Source organism: Gadus morhua, chromosome 2, assembly GCF_902167405.1.
Source record: "Gadus morhua chromosome 2, gadMor3.0, whole genome shotgun sequence".
NCBI lineage: Eukaryota > Metazoa > Chordata > Actinopteri > Gadiformes > Gadidae > Gadus > Gadus morhua.
Window position 1 is genome coordinate 24233530 of NC_044049.1, and position 18900 is coordinate 24252429.

Below are 18900 nucleotides of genomic sequence, written 5' to 3' on the forward strand. Positions count from 1 at the left end.
TTTCACACTCAAAAAGTATATGGTTGCAAAGCCTGTGCGTGTGTGCGCGCGCGCGTGCGTGCGTATGTGCGTGTGTGTGTGTCTGTGTGTTTGTCTGTGTGGTATGTATTTCATTGCTAGACACTCTCAAGCTGCTATATCTTACCAACGTCATATTTATATCAATATTATGCAGATTTCTTGCCAGGTTTTTGTATGCTACTGTTTCGAGGATGATCCAAAACCCTGCGATATGTAGATAACATAGTATCTCAAAGGGATTACGACAGGACAGTAAAGAACACTACAGAACATGTAGAACAGGTTGTCAATGCTGCAATGCCGCATTTCCAATCATGTCAGCGTTTGCACCCTAAAGCATGATACCTACACAGCCTACACACGCAGCCTATCTACACACAATTGCTAAATAAACAAAACATAGTGCAATTTCATTTTGGCTTACATGGCGTGACACGAGTGGTCATGTCTAGATTAAGATAGCACTCTGCGACACAGTGCTATCTTCATCTTGACATGACCACACATTGCAGCAGCGCTCCTCATAATAAGATAAATGTAGAAAATCAGGATTGTGTGTTTTCCTTTATTTATCTCATTATGAGGAGAGCTGCTGCAATGAGGCCTTTGTTCAGAGGGGGTGTTTCCAAATGGAGGGGCGGGTGCCAGAAGGGGCGGGCACGTCCAGGCGTCACCGGTCGCTCCTAACCTGTCAACGCCAAAATAAAGGCAGCTAAAACTTTCCCTGCTCGGACACTACTTCATCCTAAGGAATATGCAATGACGCCCATCAGGAAATAATAATGTGATGAGGAAACCCCATAACCACCCACCACGTTGGCTGTTACCGCAATGCCCGGTGCTCGGCGGTGTTCCGGCTCTCGCTGGGGGGGTCGCAGCTAAGGGAGCTAGTGGGCTGTTAGCTACCAGGCTAGCCGAGGCGCTAGCTTAAGAGTGGTACAGAAAGTGAAGAAGACGGCGGCTAAAGGCGACCTTTACGGACATATGCAACTGATTTCAGGTAACCACTCCGTGGAGCCCGCACACCGGGCACCGCTAGGTCTGTGTGGGCGCCGGTTGCACAATCGAGCGGTTGTGTCAACGTGTCTGGTGTGGTTGTGTGTAGCCTAGCCGCGGTCTCTCCTAGCCGCGGTGTCTCCTAGCCTTCAACTTCGCTCCTTCGTTCGCTCACGGAGCTGCTTGTTGCGAATCGCGAAGCCCTGTGTGTGTGTGTGTGTGTGTGTGTGTGTGTGTGTGTGTGTGTGTGTGTGTGTGTGTGTGTGTGTGTGTGTGTGTGTGTGTGTGTGTGTGTGTGTGTGTTCTGCACGCCTTTCCCCATTAACCAAGTGTGTTGTCGTGACGAGCCGATCCAGGGGGATCTTAACATCCCTTCAGAGACAGAGTAGTAGACAGTGATGTGTTTAATCGTAGTGCACATTGGTTGAGCTGTGGTGTACCACCTCTATTTCACAGCCATGGTTGTCGTTTTACTGCAGCCCACGTCCACCTCCTCCAATGAAGCACATAACGTTATAGTATCGATACAATCATACGTGTACTGTCGCCACATTCAGCCCCATGCTCTACACATCCTTTTAATATAAATATGTTTGATGTTGTGTGTGTGATGTAGTCTTGCCTGCAGGAACAGCAGCAATGCGGTAGACGGTGGCCGTGTTGTATTTCCTCGGGAACAGGGGGACATTTAAGCGCAATTATTTATTTTGGTCGATATGTCAGGGGGGGGGGGGGGTCATATATGCTTACAACAGCAGATGAGAATCAAGGGCGAACGTTAAAAGGTACAGCAAGTTGTCAGGTTGGGCTATGGAGGTCTATGCATAGAGGAAGGGCATGCCAAACCAGCCAGCCAGGTTAAGAATACAGATGAATTATTCAGCTCCATGCAGCAGCAGCATAGGAACGACGTGGCCCGGAATGTGCAGAGCTCTGGCCCTCCGGTCCTATTCTGGATAACCCGCTCCTCGCTCGGTTATAGCCCGTGACATTAGGGACAGAGAATGCTCTGGGAGGTCGATGATGTCCCTGCTGCTACTTGGACACGTTTAGTTTGTCAGGTCAATGAACCGCCCTCTTGCAATGGTGTACATGTGGAAGGAACACAAAGTGCATGTGTAAAATGTAAACAACCATGGCTTGGGGAGGCTATGACACGGTTCTGTGTTGCAAAACAGATCCGTCCGCACAGCATAACCTCTTCATGTGGAGGGTCCTTCTGTGGAATTCATTGCACTTATCCTAGCTAGCTAGCTTGTAAGGAGTTGTGTACCCCCCCCCCCCACCTCTGTATTGGAATAGAAGGAATGTGTATTATGGCTGCTTTTCGGGTAAAAATAGAAGGTTATGTCTTCCTCATGCCTAAAGTGTCATGTGTTTATCGGAGCCGGAGGTCACTCTACTTGGGTTGCTACAACTGGAGGCAGTGACTTAGCATATATACAACTCATGTTGAAGGCTGCCTAGCTTCTGGCATGCAACAATGATCTCTATATCTCGTGGCCCAATCATAGTTCTCAGTGGTCAGGGCGTTCTAGACTGCTCCGACCACTTCTGACCACATCCGGCGTTTCCCGGACAGCTTTGAATATCCTGTGTGTGTGTGTGTGTGTGTGTGTGTGTGTGTGTGTGTGTGTGTGTGTGTGTGTGTGTGTGTGTGTGTGTGTGTGTGTGTGTGTGTGTGTGTGTGTGTGTGTGTGTGTGTGTGTCCACTTGATAAGCAAACATATTGACGGTTTGCAAAGAGGGGTCATGCTCAGGATTCACACGTATTCACTTTTTCTGTTTATCTCATTTTCCAAGAAGGTAACGGTTTGAGACTGATTGTTCAGAAGAAGATAAGGGTTAGTCAGTGAATCCAGGTCATTAAGGATCAGGCAGGGGTTAGAGGTTAGAGATGGTCCAGGCAGGGGTTTGACTGCAGGGAGACCGGTAATTAAGGAGCTGGTATGGGTAAGTCAGTACAGAGGCAGGTCATTAAGGAGCATTTTTGTTTTGGATGGTACAGAGACAGGACATTAAGGAGCAGGTCAGGGTTCAGCCGTACATAGGGAGGTTCTTAAGAAGCTGGTAGGGGGGGGGGGGGACTCTTGCTCAAGGGGGTTTGAAACCAGGTGGTGTAAGGACTTTAGAACCCAGGGACCTTCAGACTTGGATTTGTACAGTTGACCAGCTTGTCCGTAATGTAAGGCCTCTGTGTGCAACTCTTGCTCCATCTTCCAAATCCTATTTTCTTCTGCTGCCTGCTCGTTTTCTCAACTATAATCCTCTTGCAAAAATTCACAGCATTAAAATAACAACGATTCAACCTCAATGCTGTGAGAGGCAGGCAAGCAAAGCCTTCAACTGTTTCTGTTTCGCTTGTCTAGCGTCTCTCGCTCTCGCTCTCTCTCTCCCTATCGCTCTCGCTCTCTCTTTCCCCCTCCCCTCCCCCCCTGCTAATGACAGCTGCAGCTTATTGGTCTTCCTGTTTCACTTTCCTTCAGATGTCTCTTTTCTTCATGTTCTTTATTTTCCTTCCTTCTATCAGAGTATTCCTCTGTCCAAGTGAGGGCCACCCGACATGTGGTTCTAACCCTCCCCTCCCCTCTGCTCCTCCAGGTGAGTGATGGAAACCAGAGAGTTGACCGTGGTGGCCGGCAGCTTCGTCACCTTCCAGCTGCTCTTCTCGGTGGTCAGTCCGCTGCTCTCTGCGGTCCTCACGCCCGCCTATGGCCTCGTGCCCGCTAACAAGCTCACAGAGTGGAATTCGAGGTTGGTAGTACACTACACAGCCATACCAGCACCGTAATACGCAGAGCCTATGCACGGTCCCTTCTCCATAACGCACACCCAAACCTACACGTTAATACATTTACATTTGCATTTTGGGCAAGAAGCAGACGCTTTTATCCAAAGCGACCATTCATACACTGATTCACACACCGACGGCGGAGTCTACAATGCAAGGCGACAGCCAACTCGTCAGGAGCCGTTAGGGTTAGGTTTTTTGCTTTATTCATCGTCTCCCCAACTCTTTAATAGTCGCACACCCATACCGACACCTTACTTCACACTCGCACCTGCTCCTTAATACATGTCCATACCTATACCTCACTAGACACTTAAGACCTACTCCTTAATACATGCCCATACCTACACCTCACTAGACACTTAGACCTACTCCTTAATACATGCCCATACCTACACCTTACTACAGCCTACTCATACCTACTCCTTAATAAGCCCCCATACATGTACCTTAATGCACAGTTGGATCGACTCCTTAGTAATGACCACTATACATACTCTGTAATACTGAAACTAAACAGCCCTAATATGTCCCTACATTTCTCCGCAATTGAGAAGTGTCTCATTTCACACACCTTTTAATTGATCCCGCCAGCCAAGATGGATTTCCCCGACTAATCAGCGAAGAGATCCGGGAGTGGTCTAAATCTATATAGAGAGACAGACGCAGTCAACCAGAACGTATTTTTATCAGAGTATTTCACAGAATTATTTTGTGAACTCAACTTTATTAATAGCTCCCAAATCTTACAGCCCCTATTTTGTTTAAGGCTGAATCCTACTTTGTTCAGGATAGCCGGTGATGGTGCACTGAGGGCCTCCATGCCAGAGATTTCACTTTTGTCTCCTCACTGGTTGTAAATGATTTTTGAGAGGTTCAAATACATTAGTCAGTCACTTTTGAAAAAATCTGGGCCTATCATTGGGCCTATTTTTGCCCTCAATGACTGAAGCTGTTGGTTGTAATTTGGCTATGTTTATTTTCCGACACAATTCTTAAGGCATCATGCTCTGAATCATTCACTAACATCCTTTCCACAATATCAAGAGAACGGTCAGAGTAACAAACGGTGGAAACGAGGTATCCGACTGAGCGGGTTTGTTGGTTCTCGTAACGTAGACTTGAGGGGTTAACCCCTCCCTCCGGGCTGCTCCACAGCCAGGACTTCTTATTGGTTCATAGCGCAACCAGGGCTTCAGCCTATTGGTGAACAGACGTAGTAGGCGGGATCCAGATCCCTTAGCTAGTCACACCCACTCAGAGGAGGACTTTCCTCCTCTCTCCCAATGAACCCCATGGTCAATGGGAGAGGGGGACTACGGATCCAAATTAGCAGCTCTGCTATAATCCGGCATGTTTACAAAGATGTTTAAACATCAATGTTCATTAATGTGCCAGTCCCTATCAAAAATAAAGCATTTATTATTATTATTCTCCGGCCCCCAACACTTTCGGGGAAATGAATGGGAGTCATTGGAGGCTGAGGGAGGAACGTCCTCCCTGAAGTAATTCTCAATAGGCGATAGGGGGTGCTAATGCCCCTTTACCCAGGGAATCAAACATAACAGATAAAAGGCATTCAAGTAGTCCTATTTAAGGGCATTGATTCATTAAAGTAGTCTGGACAATCTACCTTTTTTATTCTCAACAATGTTAAGGTGGATCTTCCTCCCTCTCCTCACTGGAGAAGCCTCCACTGGTATACCAAGCGTTACTCGATAATGTTTTTTAATGTTATGCCCTCACATTTACTCCCTTACAGTGCAGACACTGACTGTCACTGCCTGCTGTTCTCACAGGCTGATTTGAATATGATTAGGATATTAAGGCTCTAGTTTAACACAGTCTAAGAACGGTGAGACTTATCTCTCAAACAGACTTTTACCTTTCCTCTTTAGCAGCCACATCTTCCTCTCCTATGGACCTTTACCTTCCCTAGTCATCAGGCTCTTATCACAGGGCGCCTTCCCCTACACCTTCCTAATCTGTATCGCTATCACCGCGTCACTGATTACATCCAGCATCAATGCGTTTTCCTAGCCTTGTTGTACATCTATTAATTAGCCAACGTTGCTTTACAAGACTCGCAAGTGAGGCGCAACACCGAGAAATCGAAATCGGATAGCTCCTAGGAAGGGGAGATTCAAGGGTCAGCATTTTGTCATCATGGGCCTAATTTGACCGGTTCACTGTGAACGCTGCAGAGCAACACATTCCTGAAGATGTTCCTCTAAACATCTGCTGAGACGGATCTTCCCCAAGAATTCCCAACCGTCACATTCCATAGGCATACAGCCATTCTTAGTTTTCAGTCCCATCGATCAAGACAAAAGGGCGGGTTTCCATACTGACGGGTCAAAGGTCAATTAGGTTGCATACCGTTGAGAGGGAGAGGGAGAGGGGGGGGGAGAGAGAGAGAGAGAGGGGGGGGGGAGAGAGAGAGAGAGAGAGAGAGAGAGAGAGAGAGAGAGAGAGAGAGAGAGAGAGAGAGAGAGAGAGAGAGAGAGAGAGAGAGAGAGAGAGAGAGAGAGAGAGAGAGAGAGAGAGAGAGAGAGAGAGAGAGAGAGAGAGAGAGAGAGAGAGAGAGAGAGAGAGAGAGAGAGAGAGAGAATCGCTTTACTGATACGTCTTATCTTCCACGCCTGACTGGTCTTGTAGCCTGGTTTATATAATATACACTATATTACTGTATAATGTGGCTGTCCTTTAATGTATTGGCTTCTGATTGGGATCCTGGGGGGGGGGGGGGGGGGTACAGATTAGAAGGAAGGCCTCGTCTTGCATAACAGCCTCGCAGTCTACTGTGGGTTGGTGGTGGTTATGCGAGGGACCAAACATTGCCAAAATTTCAGGAACTGGAGACCAACTAAGAAAACAGGATGTTTTTTAGCCTCGTCTCAGATTTAATATGCTGACGTAACATGATTAGGGAACCAAGAGTTGGAGATGTAGGAGAATGTATGGTGGCTGAGCGGATATGGTTAAATGTGTTGCTCTCCATACAGACGCTCTAGCTGTTTCATTCTTCGATGCTAACGTCACGTTATGTAAAAAACAGTCTTAACCAACCCCACACCAAACGACAATCCGGCAAAAAATCGAATTGAAAGAACCATCCAAAAAAATCTGATTTGCAGACCTTAGTCGGAAAGGGGTGAATTCTGAAAAGAATCAGATTAATTATTCTGTGGTGTGTTCCAAGTGTAAGACCAGGTCCCTCTCTGAAGACCAGGTCCAGAGTTCTGTGGGGGGGGGACCCGTGGATCTAGACTCTGACTTGAGGTGGGGTTGGGAGTGCCATAAGCACTGGAGGTGAAAGGCAATCTTTGGATTATCTACTGATATCGATAAAAGCCAGAACCCTGTTATATAATGCCCAGGGGTGAAAGTTCGTCAGGCAAGGGTTTACCTGGGTCAAAGTGGACTTCCGCGTGTGGCCCAGAAATGCAATCAAATGAAACCCACATGGCTGTATCAAATGAGGAGATAATGTCACTGCTCACATTCTACACATAACCTGGATCGCCATCACCTGTTCCATTCTTGTTCTAAGTGTGTGTGTGTGTGTGTGTGTGTGTGTGTGTGTGTGTGTGTGTGTGTGTGTGTGTGTGTGTGTGTGTGTGTGTGTGTGTGTGTGTGTGTGTGTGTGTGTGTGTGTGTGTGTGTGTTCTCTCTCCAGGCTTGTTTCCACAGTCCATGCGCTGGTCGTTGGGCTCTTCTGTCTCTACATCCTTTGTTTCGACGACAAAGTCAACGCCGACCCTGTCTGGTAAGAGAACCCTCTCAGCGATGTCACTGAAGACATTTCCTATCGAGGTACGATTTAGGTTAGCCTTTTTATTTACTCCAGCATTATGAAGGTCTACCCGTTTGCGACCTCTCGCCTCTTGAGCTGCAGCTATAGTTACAGGTATATCGTTTCAGACGACCATTTCTGTCTCATCGTCTCTATATTTTATAATTCAGGCCCTCATTCCCTGAACCGTCCTCTATGAATGTGACACCGACCGATGGAGTTCTGTATAAATAACCGTTCCGAGCCGGTGATACATGAAGCCAGTGAGGTGATACTGATGTTCCCGGTGGGGTTGGGGGGGGGTCCAAACGGACCACAAGGTCATCCCTGTAGAGGTGGAGAGGACAGTTCCCACGTGGTGTTCGTCACTGGCCAGTTAACACAATGTCAACACAAGCACGAAACATCTGCCAAACCGAACACGCGGAGCAATGCAACAATGAGGATGTTTGGAAAATGGATACAAATTAAAATGATATTTACAGTATTATTTACCTACTCAAGTATATTCAGTAATCTGTATAATAACCCTCACTTGAAAGCATTAACAGTAGTTCATTTCATGGAAAGTGTGTGTGTGTGTGGACCCTGACAAAGTCTTGAAGGAGAAAAAAGATTAAAAAAAACGGACTCTCCCCCAGGGAGGGGGGGGGGGAGAGGGAGAGACAGAGAGGATGTGGAAAAGGAGAGAGAGAGGGGGGGGGGTTGGGGGTGTGGTTAAACAACAGGGAGGGGTGGATCCTGCTCTTCCCCCCCCCTCTCAGAAGGGGGTACAGAGACGCCCTCTCTGTCAGGGATGGTCTCTGGAGAGGTGTACTCACTGGATTTACCCTTTCATTATTGCTTTCCTCTCCATTTCTATCCCTCCATCTTCTTCTCTCCCTTCTCCAATCTCTCTCCTCTCTCCGTCTCTCCCGCTGACTCTGTGATGCGCATCAACGAATCCTAAAAACGAAGAGGGGGAAATAAATGGCCCCCTCTCTCTCCTTAGCCAACCCTCCTCTCGCTCCCCCCCCCCCCTCCTCTCTCTCTTCTCTTTTATCCCGGCCCCCCTCGCCTCTCTCTCTCTCCCCCTATTCCTCCCTTTTATCCCTGTCTCTCCCATCCCATCCCCCCCTCTCCCCTCTTTATCCCTGTCCCTCTGGCCTCTCTCTCCTCCTCTCTCCCCCCTCTCCTCTTGAACCCAGTCCCATGCCTTTCTCTCCCCCTCTCCTCATCCCATCACCCTTCTCTCTCCCCCCTCTCTTTTCTTTATCCCCGTCCTCTTCGCCTCTCCCTCCTCCCTCCTCTCTTTCCATCCGTTGCATCCGTCTTTCTCTCTCCCCTGCCTGGCTCTTTCTTACCCCTCTGCTTCTCTGTCTTTCCCTCGTCCTTCTCATTGCTCTTTACATTATTCTGTCTCTCGCTCTCTCTCCCCAACATGGATGCTAGCAGGCTACTACTCCACCCTCCCTTGCTGTTCCTCCTAACCCCCCCCCCCCCCTCCCGACGGCCTCTCAATGTTGAATAAATGCAGTACCCCCCCCCCACACACACACACACACACACACATACACATACACATACACATACACACACACACATACGCCCGCGTCATTAGCATGGCTAGAATCGCTAATGCTACTGCAAGCCTGGGGAGGAGGAGCCAACGTGGAGAATAGAGGAGCAGAGTGTTCCTGTATCTTGGGTTATCAACTCCCTCTTCGGTTCTCTGTGTTGCCTCGGAGAGGGGACGTCTTTGGAAAGGGGCAGGTGTAATGTTTTTACCCCTGCCTTTTTTTTTTTTTTTTTTTTTTTTTAACGAAGGTGACACATGCACACACATACACTCACACACCCCGTGGTGTGTGAGTCCACAGTGAGCATGAACTCCCAGGCTGCTGAGTCTGTTGCAGCACCATTAACACCAGTCACATGGCCCCATTGTTCCCCTTTCTGAGCGACCCCAGACTTGCCCCCGCTCGGACCTGTGACCACGCTTTGTCTGCGCGGGGCCACTCCTCTACCGCCCCACAACAAACCAACGCGTCGTAATCCGCTAAGTGTGTGTGAGACCGGGTCAACGGACACCTCATTGTGTGGGTGGAGTGGACACAGCTTTTTTTGTTGCTTCTTTCACAGTTCGATTCTTAATTTCCTGAAGGAAGGCATTGTGAATATGGGTTTAGTGTTCCGCAATACTTCATCGATTATACCTTCTCGCATGCCCTTTGGTTGGTATTGGGTCTGCGAAGAGAAACACGGCATCATATTGAGTGTGAAGTGACAGTTACTACACCGAGATAAAGGGGGTTCAGACACATCATGCTAAAAATATGCTAAGCTGTTAAACGGATGAATGGGTAAATTTGAAGTTTAAACTTTAATGACCCAATATAACACCCTTGATAGGGCTTACTGTACACCACAGTAATATTATAATCGTCATTAAAACAAAAATCCAATCTCCCTTTTCCCGGGAACCTACAATAACCTAAAGTTCAGCGGGTGATTAATGCCCTGGCTGAGGGGTGAGGTGTTAAACCAGGTGATTAGGCACCAGATTAGGGACAGTCTGGTGGGCGCTGTGATCTTTCAGCCGCTCTCGACCACTTTGCCGTATTATCCCTGAGTGCGAGCGGGCTGCGCAGCGCTCGGGGTGTAGAGGTAAGGCGATACGGGTGATGCATCAGCGGGATTGAGAGCAGCCGTCTGTGTGTCGGATCGGACACGAGGGCGGGGTGTTGGTGCCTCCATTAACCACAGATGTACGCCTTCGGGTCTAGAGGCGCGTGTCGATTTCGGCGCGGGCCCTACCTGGTGGCTCCGGGAGCCGACGCGATCAGGAACGCTCAAGGTTTTAGAAGGGGAAAGGATCGTTTGTTGAGCAGGTGGAATGAATGACTAATTGCCTGGTCTGTGAAATGGGCATGACATTTTATCAGTGAGTCTTGAAACGAGTCAATATTGAAAAAGCTGACCAAGGAAGCTGAATTCAGTTTCCTTTGACGGAAATGGGGAACTGTACTTTGATGAATGCAGTCTAAATATTAGTCCCGAATCTGTCGTCTGGAGGTGTGAATAGTGGTTCAGGTGTTTGACTCCCCGCCAAAAGGTTCTGGTTTAATAGTAATTATCATTTTGTTTGAGACGCGAGTTCCTGCGGTTGTTTCTTTGTGTGACAACTAAAACGGTCACTCTTTTGGAGTAATTAATATCCAAATCGTACCATTGTGCCGTCCAAACGGGCCCCATCATGACTTTGACAAAGACACCTGATTGTGATTGTTGAACTCACTCCAGCCCATTTAATTATATTTAATCTCAGACTACATCTGGCAAAAGGGTGTGGGTGTGGGTGTGTGTGTGTGTGTGGCCACGTCCATGACTTGTATGTTCACACAACTCTGTTGCTGTGTTTCAGGGGAGACCCCACTCTTGTGAAGCTCAACGTAGCCATCACCTGTGGCTACCTCGTCTATGGTCAGTACCACTGGTTCATATACATGATAAAAATCATATGTCCCCACGTCCTCTAATGTTTCATTAATTGTGTGTGTGTGTGTGTGTGTGTAGACCTGGTGCTGCTGGCATGTAACTGGAGCACCATGGGAGACGGCTTCTTCGTGTGTCACCACTTGGCGGCGCTCTACGCTTACGGATACGTCCTGGTGAGTCAGCCATGTTTGTGAGGGCAGAGTGACATGCTGATACTAGGTTACTGGGGCACTGTATTGATCTCTGAGGGACTTTTTGATTAAAATGTTCTTAAACAGCAAGGGTATTGATAGCATTTGGAATACCAAATATAGAAAAAAAATTGAAGTGAAAATGGAATGAATGGATTACATTTACCAATAGAATAAAAAGGCATACTTCATGTCATTTTATTCCCACTTGAGATCAGGATGGTTTTTTTCACTTGAATTGTTTGCATTTTGATGATGTGAAAATGATTAAATGACAAGTAAATAGATGACTAAATGACAGTGTGAATATGTAATAGTTGTTGTTCTGTACATGATGAATATTTAATGGTTGTTTTAATCCTTCATTACAGACTCGAGGCGTACTTCCCTACTTTGCCAACTTCCGTCTCATTTCAGAGCTGTCCACACCGTTTGTGAATCAGAGGTACAGACGCACACAACCCATACACACACCTACAAAATAGAAGCGACTTACCGTGACCATTCAGATCCATTTAATGAATGAGCCGGTTGGGGTTAGGGCGTCTTGCGCTGAAGCTGCCTCTGGGATCGAACCCAGAACCTGAAAGTTCTTAACCCAACATTATCCCTTGGGATAAATTAAAGGGGTGATATCTTGCCACCAGGTGTGACTGCGATTTGCGATTACAAGCCATTTGGAAGTGGATAGATAAGCAACATTCGCTACAGTCCACCGGGTAGGCTGATGAACTGATCTATCCACCGTACGTCTAGGTGGACACGCCCACTTGTGATGTCGCTAAAACACGGGTAAAGGGAGATTTTCTAACGGCTTATAAAACTCTCACCTGGTGGCGTAACACCACCCTGTTAAAGTAACGGGTTTACCCTCGATCTTGTATCGTTTTCATCCTTAAGCCGCGTCTCCTCGCCCTCCTAATACTGTCAATCCACTAAGCACATTGTTTGGGAGTTTCCTTTTTATTATTTTTATTTATTTTAAATGGACTCGTTGCTGTCGGTGATCCGTGTCTACACACTTTTACATTTTACTTTCATTATCGCTGAAATTGTGGCACAGTGAAGTGCCTACGCGTATGAAAGGCGCCACACTAATAGACCTGCCCTCGCCCCCCCCCCTCCCTCCTCCCCAGGTGGTTCTACGAGATGCTGAAGTACCCGCGCTCCCACCGGCTGGTGGTGCTGAACGGCGTGGCCATGGCGGTGGTCTTCTTCCTGGTGCGCATCGCCGTCATGCCGCCTTACTGGGCCAGCGTGTTCGCCACCTTCGGGACGGAGAGCTTCGCGCGGCTCGGCCTGGGCGCCCAGGTGGCCTGGATCTCGTCCTGCATCGCGCTGGACGTCCTCAACACCATCTGGATGTACAAGATCGCCCGCGGCTGCTACAAGGTGCTGACGGGCGCCGCCGCGCGGCGCTCCAAGGCGGCGCCGGAGCCGGAGCCACTGGCGGCGCCGCCGCCGTCGCCGCCGCAGGACGCCGTGAAGAACCACGCCGACTGAAGCCGCCGGAGGTGGAGATCAACGGTGGTGGTGCAGGGGGAGGGGGGGGGTGGGGTTCAATGTCTTGAACCCCCCCCTCACCCACCCACCTGACCCAATCAGGCCCCCTGGAGTTCGACTGACAAGCACACGCTAAAGTAACCCGGTCGTGTCCCCCCCCCTCCCTCCCTGTTCCAGCATCACTACTCCCTTATCTACTACTACTACTACTACTACTAATAATACTCCCTTTCTTTCCCTCACCCTGCCCCTAGTTTCTCTCTCTCTCTCTGCCTTCGACTGAAGGGCCCGAGAGTCCAGAAAAGCAATAATTGCAGTGGAAGGAAAAATCAGCGGATTTGATCAGAATCACTTTCTCCTCACCGCCACCTCCTGTCCGTCATTATCACCTCCACCTCCCCGTCGCCACCTCCTCCTGCCCCTCACTCATCACTACCACCCCCGTCCTCTGCTTCCTCTATCCCCCCCCCCCACCCTCCCCCAGTCTTGTTGATGAAGCTATGAAAACAGTTTCTGTCGTCTTGTTATGGTCCGGTTTATTCTGCAGTCCTCCCATCGTTCCCCCATCTCCCCGAGCCCCGCGACTCAGAACAGAGGTCTCCAGGAAACACACAACCAGACAACCAGACACACGGACACACGGACAGACACACAGACCAGGGTGTCACGTAGGCCGGGGACGCTAGGACACCAGCTCACAACGCCCTTTGACCTCTGACTGGTGGGTGTGGGGGGGCCAACAGTGCGTGCTCCGGTCGGGAGCAGAGGGGGGACACTGACATCGACTCAGTATTTCTCATGCGGGACACGGAGGCTGGCTACCCTGGGACCCCCCCCACCACACACACACACACACACACGGCGTCCCCCGCGCCCCGGTCCGATGAGACCCCTCAACAGTTAATCACAAACCTCTGCCTCAGCGGCCAGGGGATACTTCGGTTGAGCCGGTTGTTTTGGTTGCGTTCTACCTCTCTTCCCTGCCTTATAAAGACTACAGGAGGACTCACTCCAGCCCTCTGCGTTCACTGTCGCACTCAGCCCAATGGTTATTGCTTGTGTGTGTGTGTGTGTGTGTTTTTTGTTTTTCATTTTCCCGTACCGAGGGGGTTTTAGTAATGGGAAGAATCAAATCCGATGTGTATCTCCATCACTCGTTCATTGAACCCAAGAGAGCTTTTTATCTTCTTTATTCTCTTTGTTCTTCTTTTGCTCTCTCTCTCTCTCTCTCTCTCTCTCTCTCTCTCTCTCTCTCTCTCTCTCTCTCTCTCTCTCTCTCTCTCTCTCTCTCTCTCTCTCTCTCTCTCTCTCTCTCTCTCTCTCTCTCTCTCTCTCTCTCTCTCTCTCTCTCTCTCTCTCTCTCTCTCTCTCTCTCTCTCTCTCTCTCTCTCTCGTGTCGCTTCAGTCGATTAGCTCTGGAGATTTCCTCTGCCACCCCCGTTCATACGCTAACGTTGACATGCTAGCGTTTATCTGCTAGCTCACGGGCATCTCCGTGGTTCTTAGTGACGCTGTGACGTCTATACACGCGTGCGTTCGGCGTGTGCTGTACAATACTCCCCGCACAGAATGTCTGTCCCGTGAATGATCCTGGTATACTATTATACAGAGAACGACAGATAATCACACATGCTCAATCGGTTCGGGAGTAGAGCCCCGAGGTGGCTAGCCATGTGCTAACATAAGCAGCTAGCTGCTTGTTCTGGTTTTAGTTTTTACTATAACTTTGGATCATTGATAACCTCGCTATAAAGCATGATTAATATACAATTTTTTTGGAGGCCTTAGGAAAAATAGATTGAATAGATGAATGAGACCTCTAAATATACACGATTTTAATGTTAATCCAACGATTTAATGTTAATCCAACAAGGGTTTCTCTACCCCGATTTCTTTTTTTTATAAGTCTAGTGCGTTGTGTCTCTTCTTCAGAGCAGAGTATATGCATGTATTGGTTTATTTATGTGTGCTGCTCTGGGTTAGGGCCAGAGGTCGTCTGAGAAGTCGACCGATCTCTTCCTTCAAAGAGGAGGGGTTGTCCAGGGATAAAGACCGCCCAGTAATAATTGCCCAGTAAAAATTTGAAATTACTCTAATCTGAATTGACTAGGTCTTGGGAGAAGGCTGGGTCTATTTTTGTTTCAGTTTGACCCCCTTTCGGTCGGTCAGTTGGTGGAGGTGTGCGGTCGTGCGATGAAGGACGACAGACTCACTGTGTAACCTCTACATCAGGCGAACCCTGACCCCCTTTCTGTCTGCCTGCCTCTACCAACCTGTCTGTCTGCCTGCCTCTACCAGCCCGTCGGTCTGCCTGTCCCTACCGGTTCGTTTGCCTCTAGCTGTCATCGGTCTGTCTGCCTCTAGCGGCCTGTCCCCATTACCTGTCTCTCTGTCCGTCTCTACCTGTCTGTCTGTGGCTTCACACCAGCAGGGGCTGTGATTTGTCTAACAACCCTTTTCTTTGTTCTTTTAGCATGACCTTTGCCCTTTTTTAAAGCTGAAATCCCCCCCCCCCCCCCCCCCCTCCTTCTATATTCCTAATATGAATACTGTATATAATGTATATGTATACTGTATATATGTAAAAGTATACTGTATAATGTATATGTATACTGTATGCATATATTTTTGTAACCTGCCTGCACAATGAATAATCCGGCCAAGTATTATCGTAGACATCATCTGAGGGGGGTCTCCTTCCTGGAGGGGGGGGGGGGAATCATGTGTGTGGACGGGGGTCTGGCTCCTGTGAATGTGATGCGGCATAATGAGCATCTTTTAATGCCCATGGGGATGAGACTGGAACTCTCAATGAACACACACGCGCATTAAATTATATTTTGGACTTCTTCCTCGTGTTTTGGGGTCGCGGACGAGCCGAGATCCTGTACTCCTGTCCGGCTGACCTCTGGAACTTTAAAAGCTGTGAATCCGTTACAACGGTGACTACATCGAGGGTCTGACATGGAGAGGGGGGCGCGGGTGGTGTGGTGGGGACCCCGTCATGAGACTGATAAGGAGGAGCTGGGATAACGTCATCATCGGCCCGTTTTTGTGTCGTAGTTTTATTTGTCTTTTATTTTTGTACGCCACCTTTGGATGCCTTTTTGAGTTCAGACTGGTACTAGGACTCTGGTTTCAGAGGGTGTCCCGTGGATCTCTGCCTCCGTAGGGGTGGGGGGGGGGGTCCCGGGTACAGATCAGGTGGCTGGGGTGGGGGGGCGGGGGGGTTGGAGGGTAGGTGTGATCTCAATACAATCGTTACAATGCAAACGGTGAGGGCGGGGTTGGGGAGGGAATAATTGTTTTGGGAAGTTACAAATTGTCGATAAAGTTGTGATTGATTTGGTGAGGGCAGATTGTAGAGGCGTAACGAAGATGCCTGCCGGCTCGCGATTGGTCCGTTTGACCCGCTGCTCAGTGGGAGCAGAGGAGGCGTCCGATTGGATAGCGCCGGACTCTTAACCGCCATGCTGAGAGGTCACCTGGTACCCAGGGCGACAAGGTCAATCGATCCTATTGTAGAGATCGGCGGCATACAGACTTACCAAGTACAACGGCACTTTTTGATCTTGTACTAACGATGCACAATGTGTTAGAATTGAGAATAGCCTGACTTAATGAGGTTGGGTTAATCGAACAGAAAACATGATCTGAATGAGAATGATTAGAGTGAAAACAATTAAAATCTTGCCAGTGAAGCTTCTGATCTTCTTACTTTTTGTTTTGTCACTTTTTAATTTCCTCTTTTAATACAATGCAATCTTTAGTTTTTGTTTTTCTGTTCAAGCTGTTTATTCTGGAGGTTTTAAAGGGGAGATATTATACCACCAGGTGTGAGTGTGATTAGCCTAAAAAGCCGTTTCGAAAATCTGCCCCATATGACATCACTAGTGGGCGAGTCCACCTAGATCTGTGCCGGATAGATCAGTTTACCGGCCTACCCAGTGGACTGAAGTAAACGTTGCTCATCTATCCAGCACAGATCTAGGTGGACACGCCCACTAGTGATGTCATATGGGGCAGATTTTTGAAACGGCTTGTAAGGCTAATCACACTCACACCTGGTGGTATAGTATGTCCCCTTTAATGTGAAGCGGTGAACAGTATACACACAGGCCCTGTATACTTGTGTCTCGGATCAACGCCGTCTACGATGACCACTACTAATGATCGGATTGTAGCAATGAAGCTGAGACTTACTTGAATGTTATGTCATTCAATAAAGTTGATGACGGGGCGGAAGTTGACGGACTCTTTGATGTTGTTAATTCTCTCCCTCTCTGGTCTCTCCTTCTCATTCTCTCTCTCCATCTCATTCTCTCTCTTTCTGCCCCTCCATCTCATTCTCTCTGTCTTTCCATCTCATTCTGTTTCTCCATCTCATTGCCTCTTTCTGCCCCTCCATCTCTTTCTATTTCTCGACGTTATATTCTCTCTTTGTCCCTCCATCTCCTACTCTTACCTGACACAACCTACAAAGTGAGATCGGGTCAGGTAAGGGAAGACCCATGGTCCCAGTGCATGATGGGTAATGTCATGTGAAAGGGGTAATGGAACAAGCAGAAGTATAGGTTCCTGTCCGATAGGACATACTTTTTTGGAATATGTCCTTTCCGAACCTCTTTTCCTTGACCTCGATGGAAAAAATCATGCGGTCACACAAAGATGTGAAGGATAATTCACAAGGACGTAGGAAAAGACAACCGCGGAGCTTAGACTGCCCTTACTCAAGGCTGTCATTATGCAACGGCAGATATGGACGGTGTGAAGAAACTACGATGTAGAGAAGATGGAACACTAAAGGCGCATCTTGGGTACTTCGCCCGTGCATTCGTTCTGTGTTTCATGCAGGCTGTATAACAATGACAGCCCCAGTGCAGATGATTAAATGAAATTCAATAAAGGCTCCCATTTTACAAAAGGGAAACAAAATAGTTGTCATATTGATAATAGTTGCTCACACATAGATCCCAATTACTATGATTGATTGTAGGAGAGTAATTGATTCCATGATCAGCCGAATGGTGTGCTGCTCTAAATGTTTGTTAAAGGATGGGCCAGTGTACACTATGCTAAAGGAGATGAGAGAATATAAGCAGCTTCCCTCAAACAGCCCTTATCATGACTGCCACCGAGATACTTCCGGTTCATTTCACTCGGTAAGGAACAGTGGCTGCAGCCCCTGCATCCATCTCAAGGCTGCATACTCTTCGAGGGAGATGGGGACAGGCCCTTTCACCGCGGGAGAGGAAGGCCCTACCGAGGGGCCAAAGCCGAATGGCTGTGGCTGGGGCCGGCTGGGGATTTCCCAAGCCTCAATTTGTTGTTACTGGTATCTGGAGTGTGTGTGTGTGTGGATGATGGCTGGTTTAAGCAGCCTCACCTGGCCCGAGTTAGTCCAAAGAGGCTCGGGCAGGGAGAGGCTGGGTGAACCAGCCATCTCTCGACAGACTCAGTAACCCTAAGCCTACAGAGAGGAATCGCCTGCATGGCAGCCTGGATAACCATCCTCGTGTACCATTGTCATCCAACTCAACAATAAAGCGGTCCCAACACCCCACCCTGTGTCCTGGTCATGGAGGTGTCCAGTAGAAGCCGCCTATAGGTGGCGTGTAGCACCAACATCGTTGAAGTCGACCTAACAATCTGAGACTGCAGACTACTGTGAAACTACGACATTCATTATTCGTCAATGGATTAAGCATGGAAATATCAGTTGTACACTTATTTTACAGTGCATTATCAATGTTATCTATACAGATAACCAAATGGCTAAAAAGATAACCAAATGTATTCCAATACCCATAAATAGTCCACCATATAGGGCAGAAGTGGTCTTTTTGAACATGACTAGGGTCTCTCCAACTCCTCACCTCCTCGGAGGAGGAATGATGTGTGAACGAGATTTAGAAAGGTAGGATTAAATATGGGAGATGAAAAGGCAAAAGGGGAGAAAAGATGAAAAAAAGGAGAAAGTGGAAGGAGGTGGAGGAGGGCTTGGCCTTGATTGAATCCAACTATGTGTGTGTGTGTGTGTGCGTGTGTAAGTTTGTGTTCCAGCTGGTCAAAGGGCTGGTTCAGTCTGCAGAGCTTTACCAAACATGGTCACAGAGAGAGAGAGA

At 48.3% G+C, this 18900-nt stretch overlaps 1 protein-coding gene across 1 annotated transcript; it reads left to right on the forward strand.

Moving 5' to 3' along the window:
* Window positions 1-660: 660 nt before the first annotated feature.
* On the forward strand, window positions 661-16492 carry tlcd4b (TLC domain containing 4b). Its single transcript, XM_030379237.1, has 7 exons — window positions 661-1021; window positions 3619-3771; window positions 7488-7577; window positions 11008-11066; window positions 11160-11254; window positions 11644-11717; window positions 12409-16492. The coding sequence occupies exons 2-7, from the start codon at window positions 3626-3628 to the stop codon at window positions 12773-12775; spliced, it is 831 nt and encodes a 276-aa protein (XP_030235097.1). The 5' UTR covers window positions 661-1021; window positions 3619-3625; the 3' UTR covers window positions 12776-16492.
* The last annotated feature ends 2408 nt before the right edge of the window (window positions 16493-18900 follow it).

Coding starts and splice junctions, on each gene's coding strand:
- tlcd4b (XM_030379237.1), top strand. CDS start 3,626: ATGGAAACCAGAGAGTTGACCGTGGTGGCCGGCAGCTTCGTCACCTTC. Junction 3,772..7,487: donor CTCACAGAGTGGAATTCGAG/GTTGGTAGTACA, acceptor TTCTCTCTCCAG/GCTTGTTTCCACAGTCCATG. Junction 7,578..11,007: donor GTCAACGCCGACCCTGTCTG/GTAAGAGAACCC, acceptor GCTGTGTTTCAG/GGGAGACCCCACTCTTGTGA.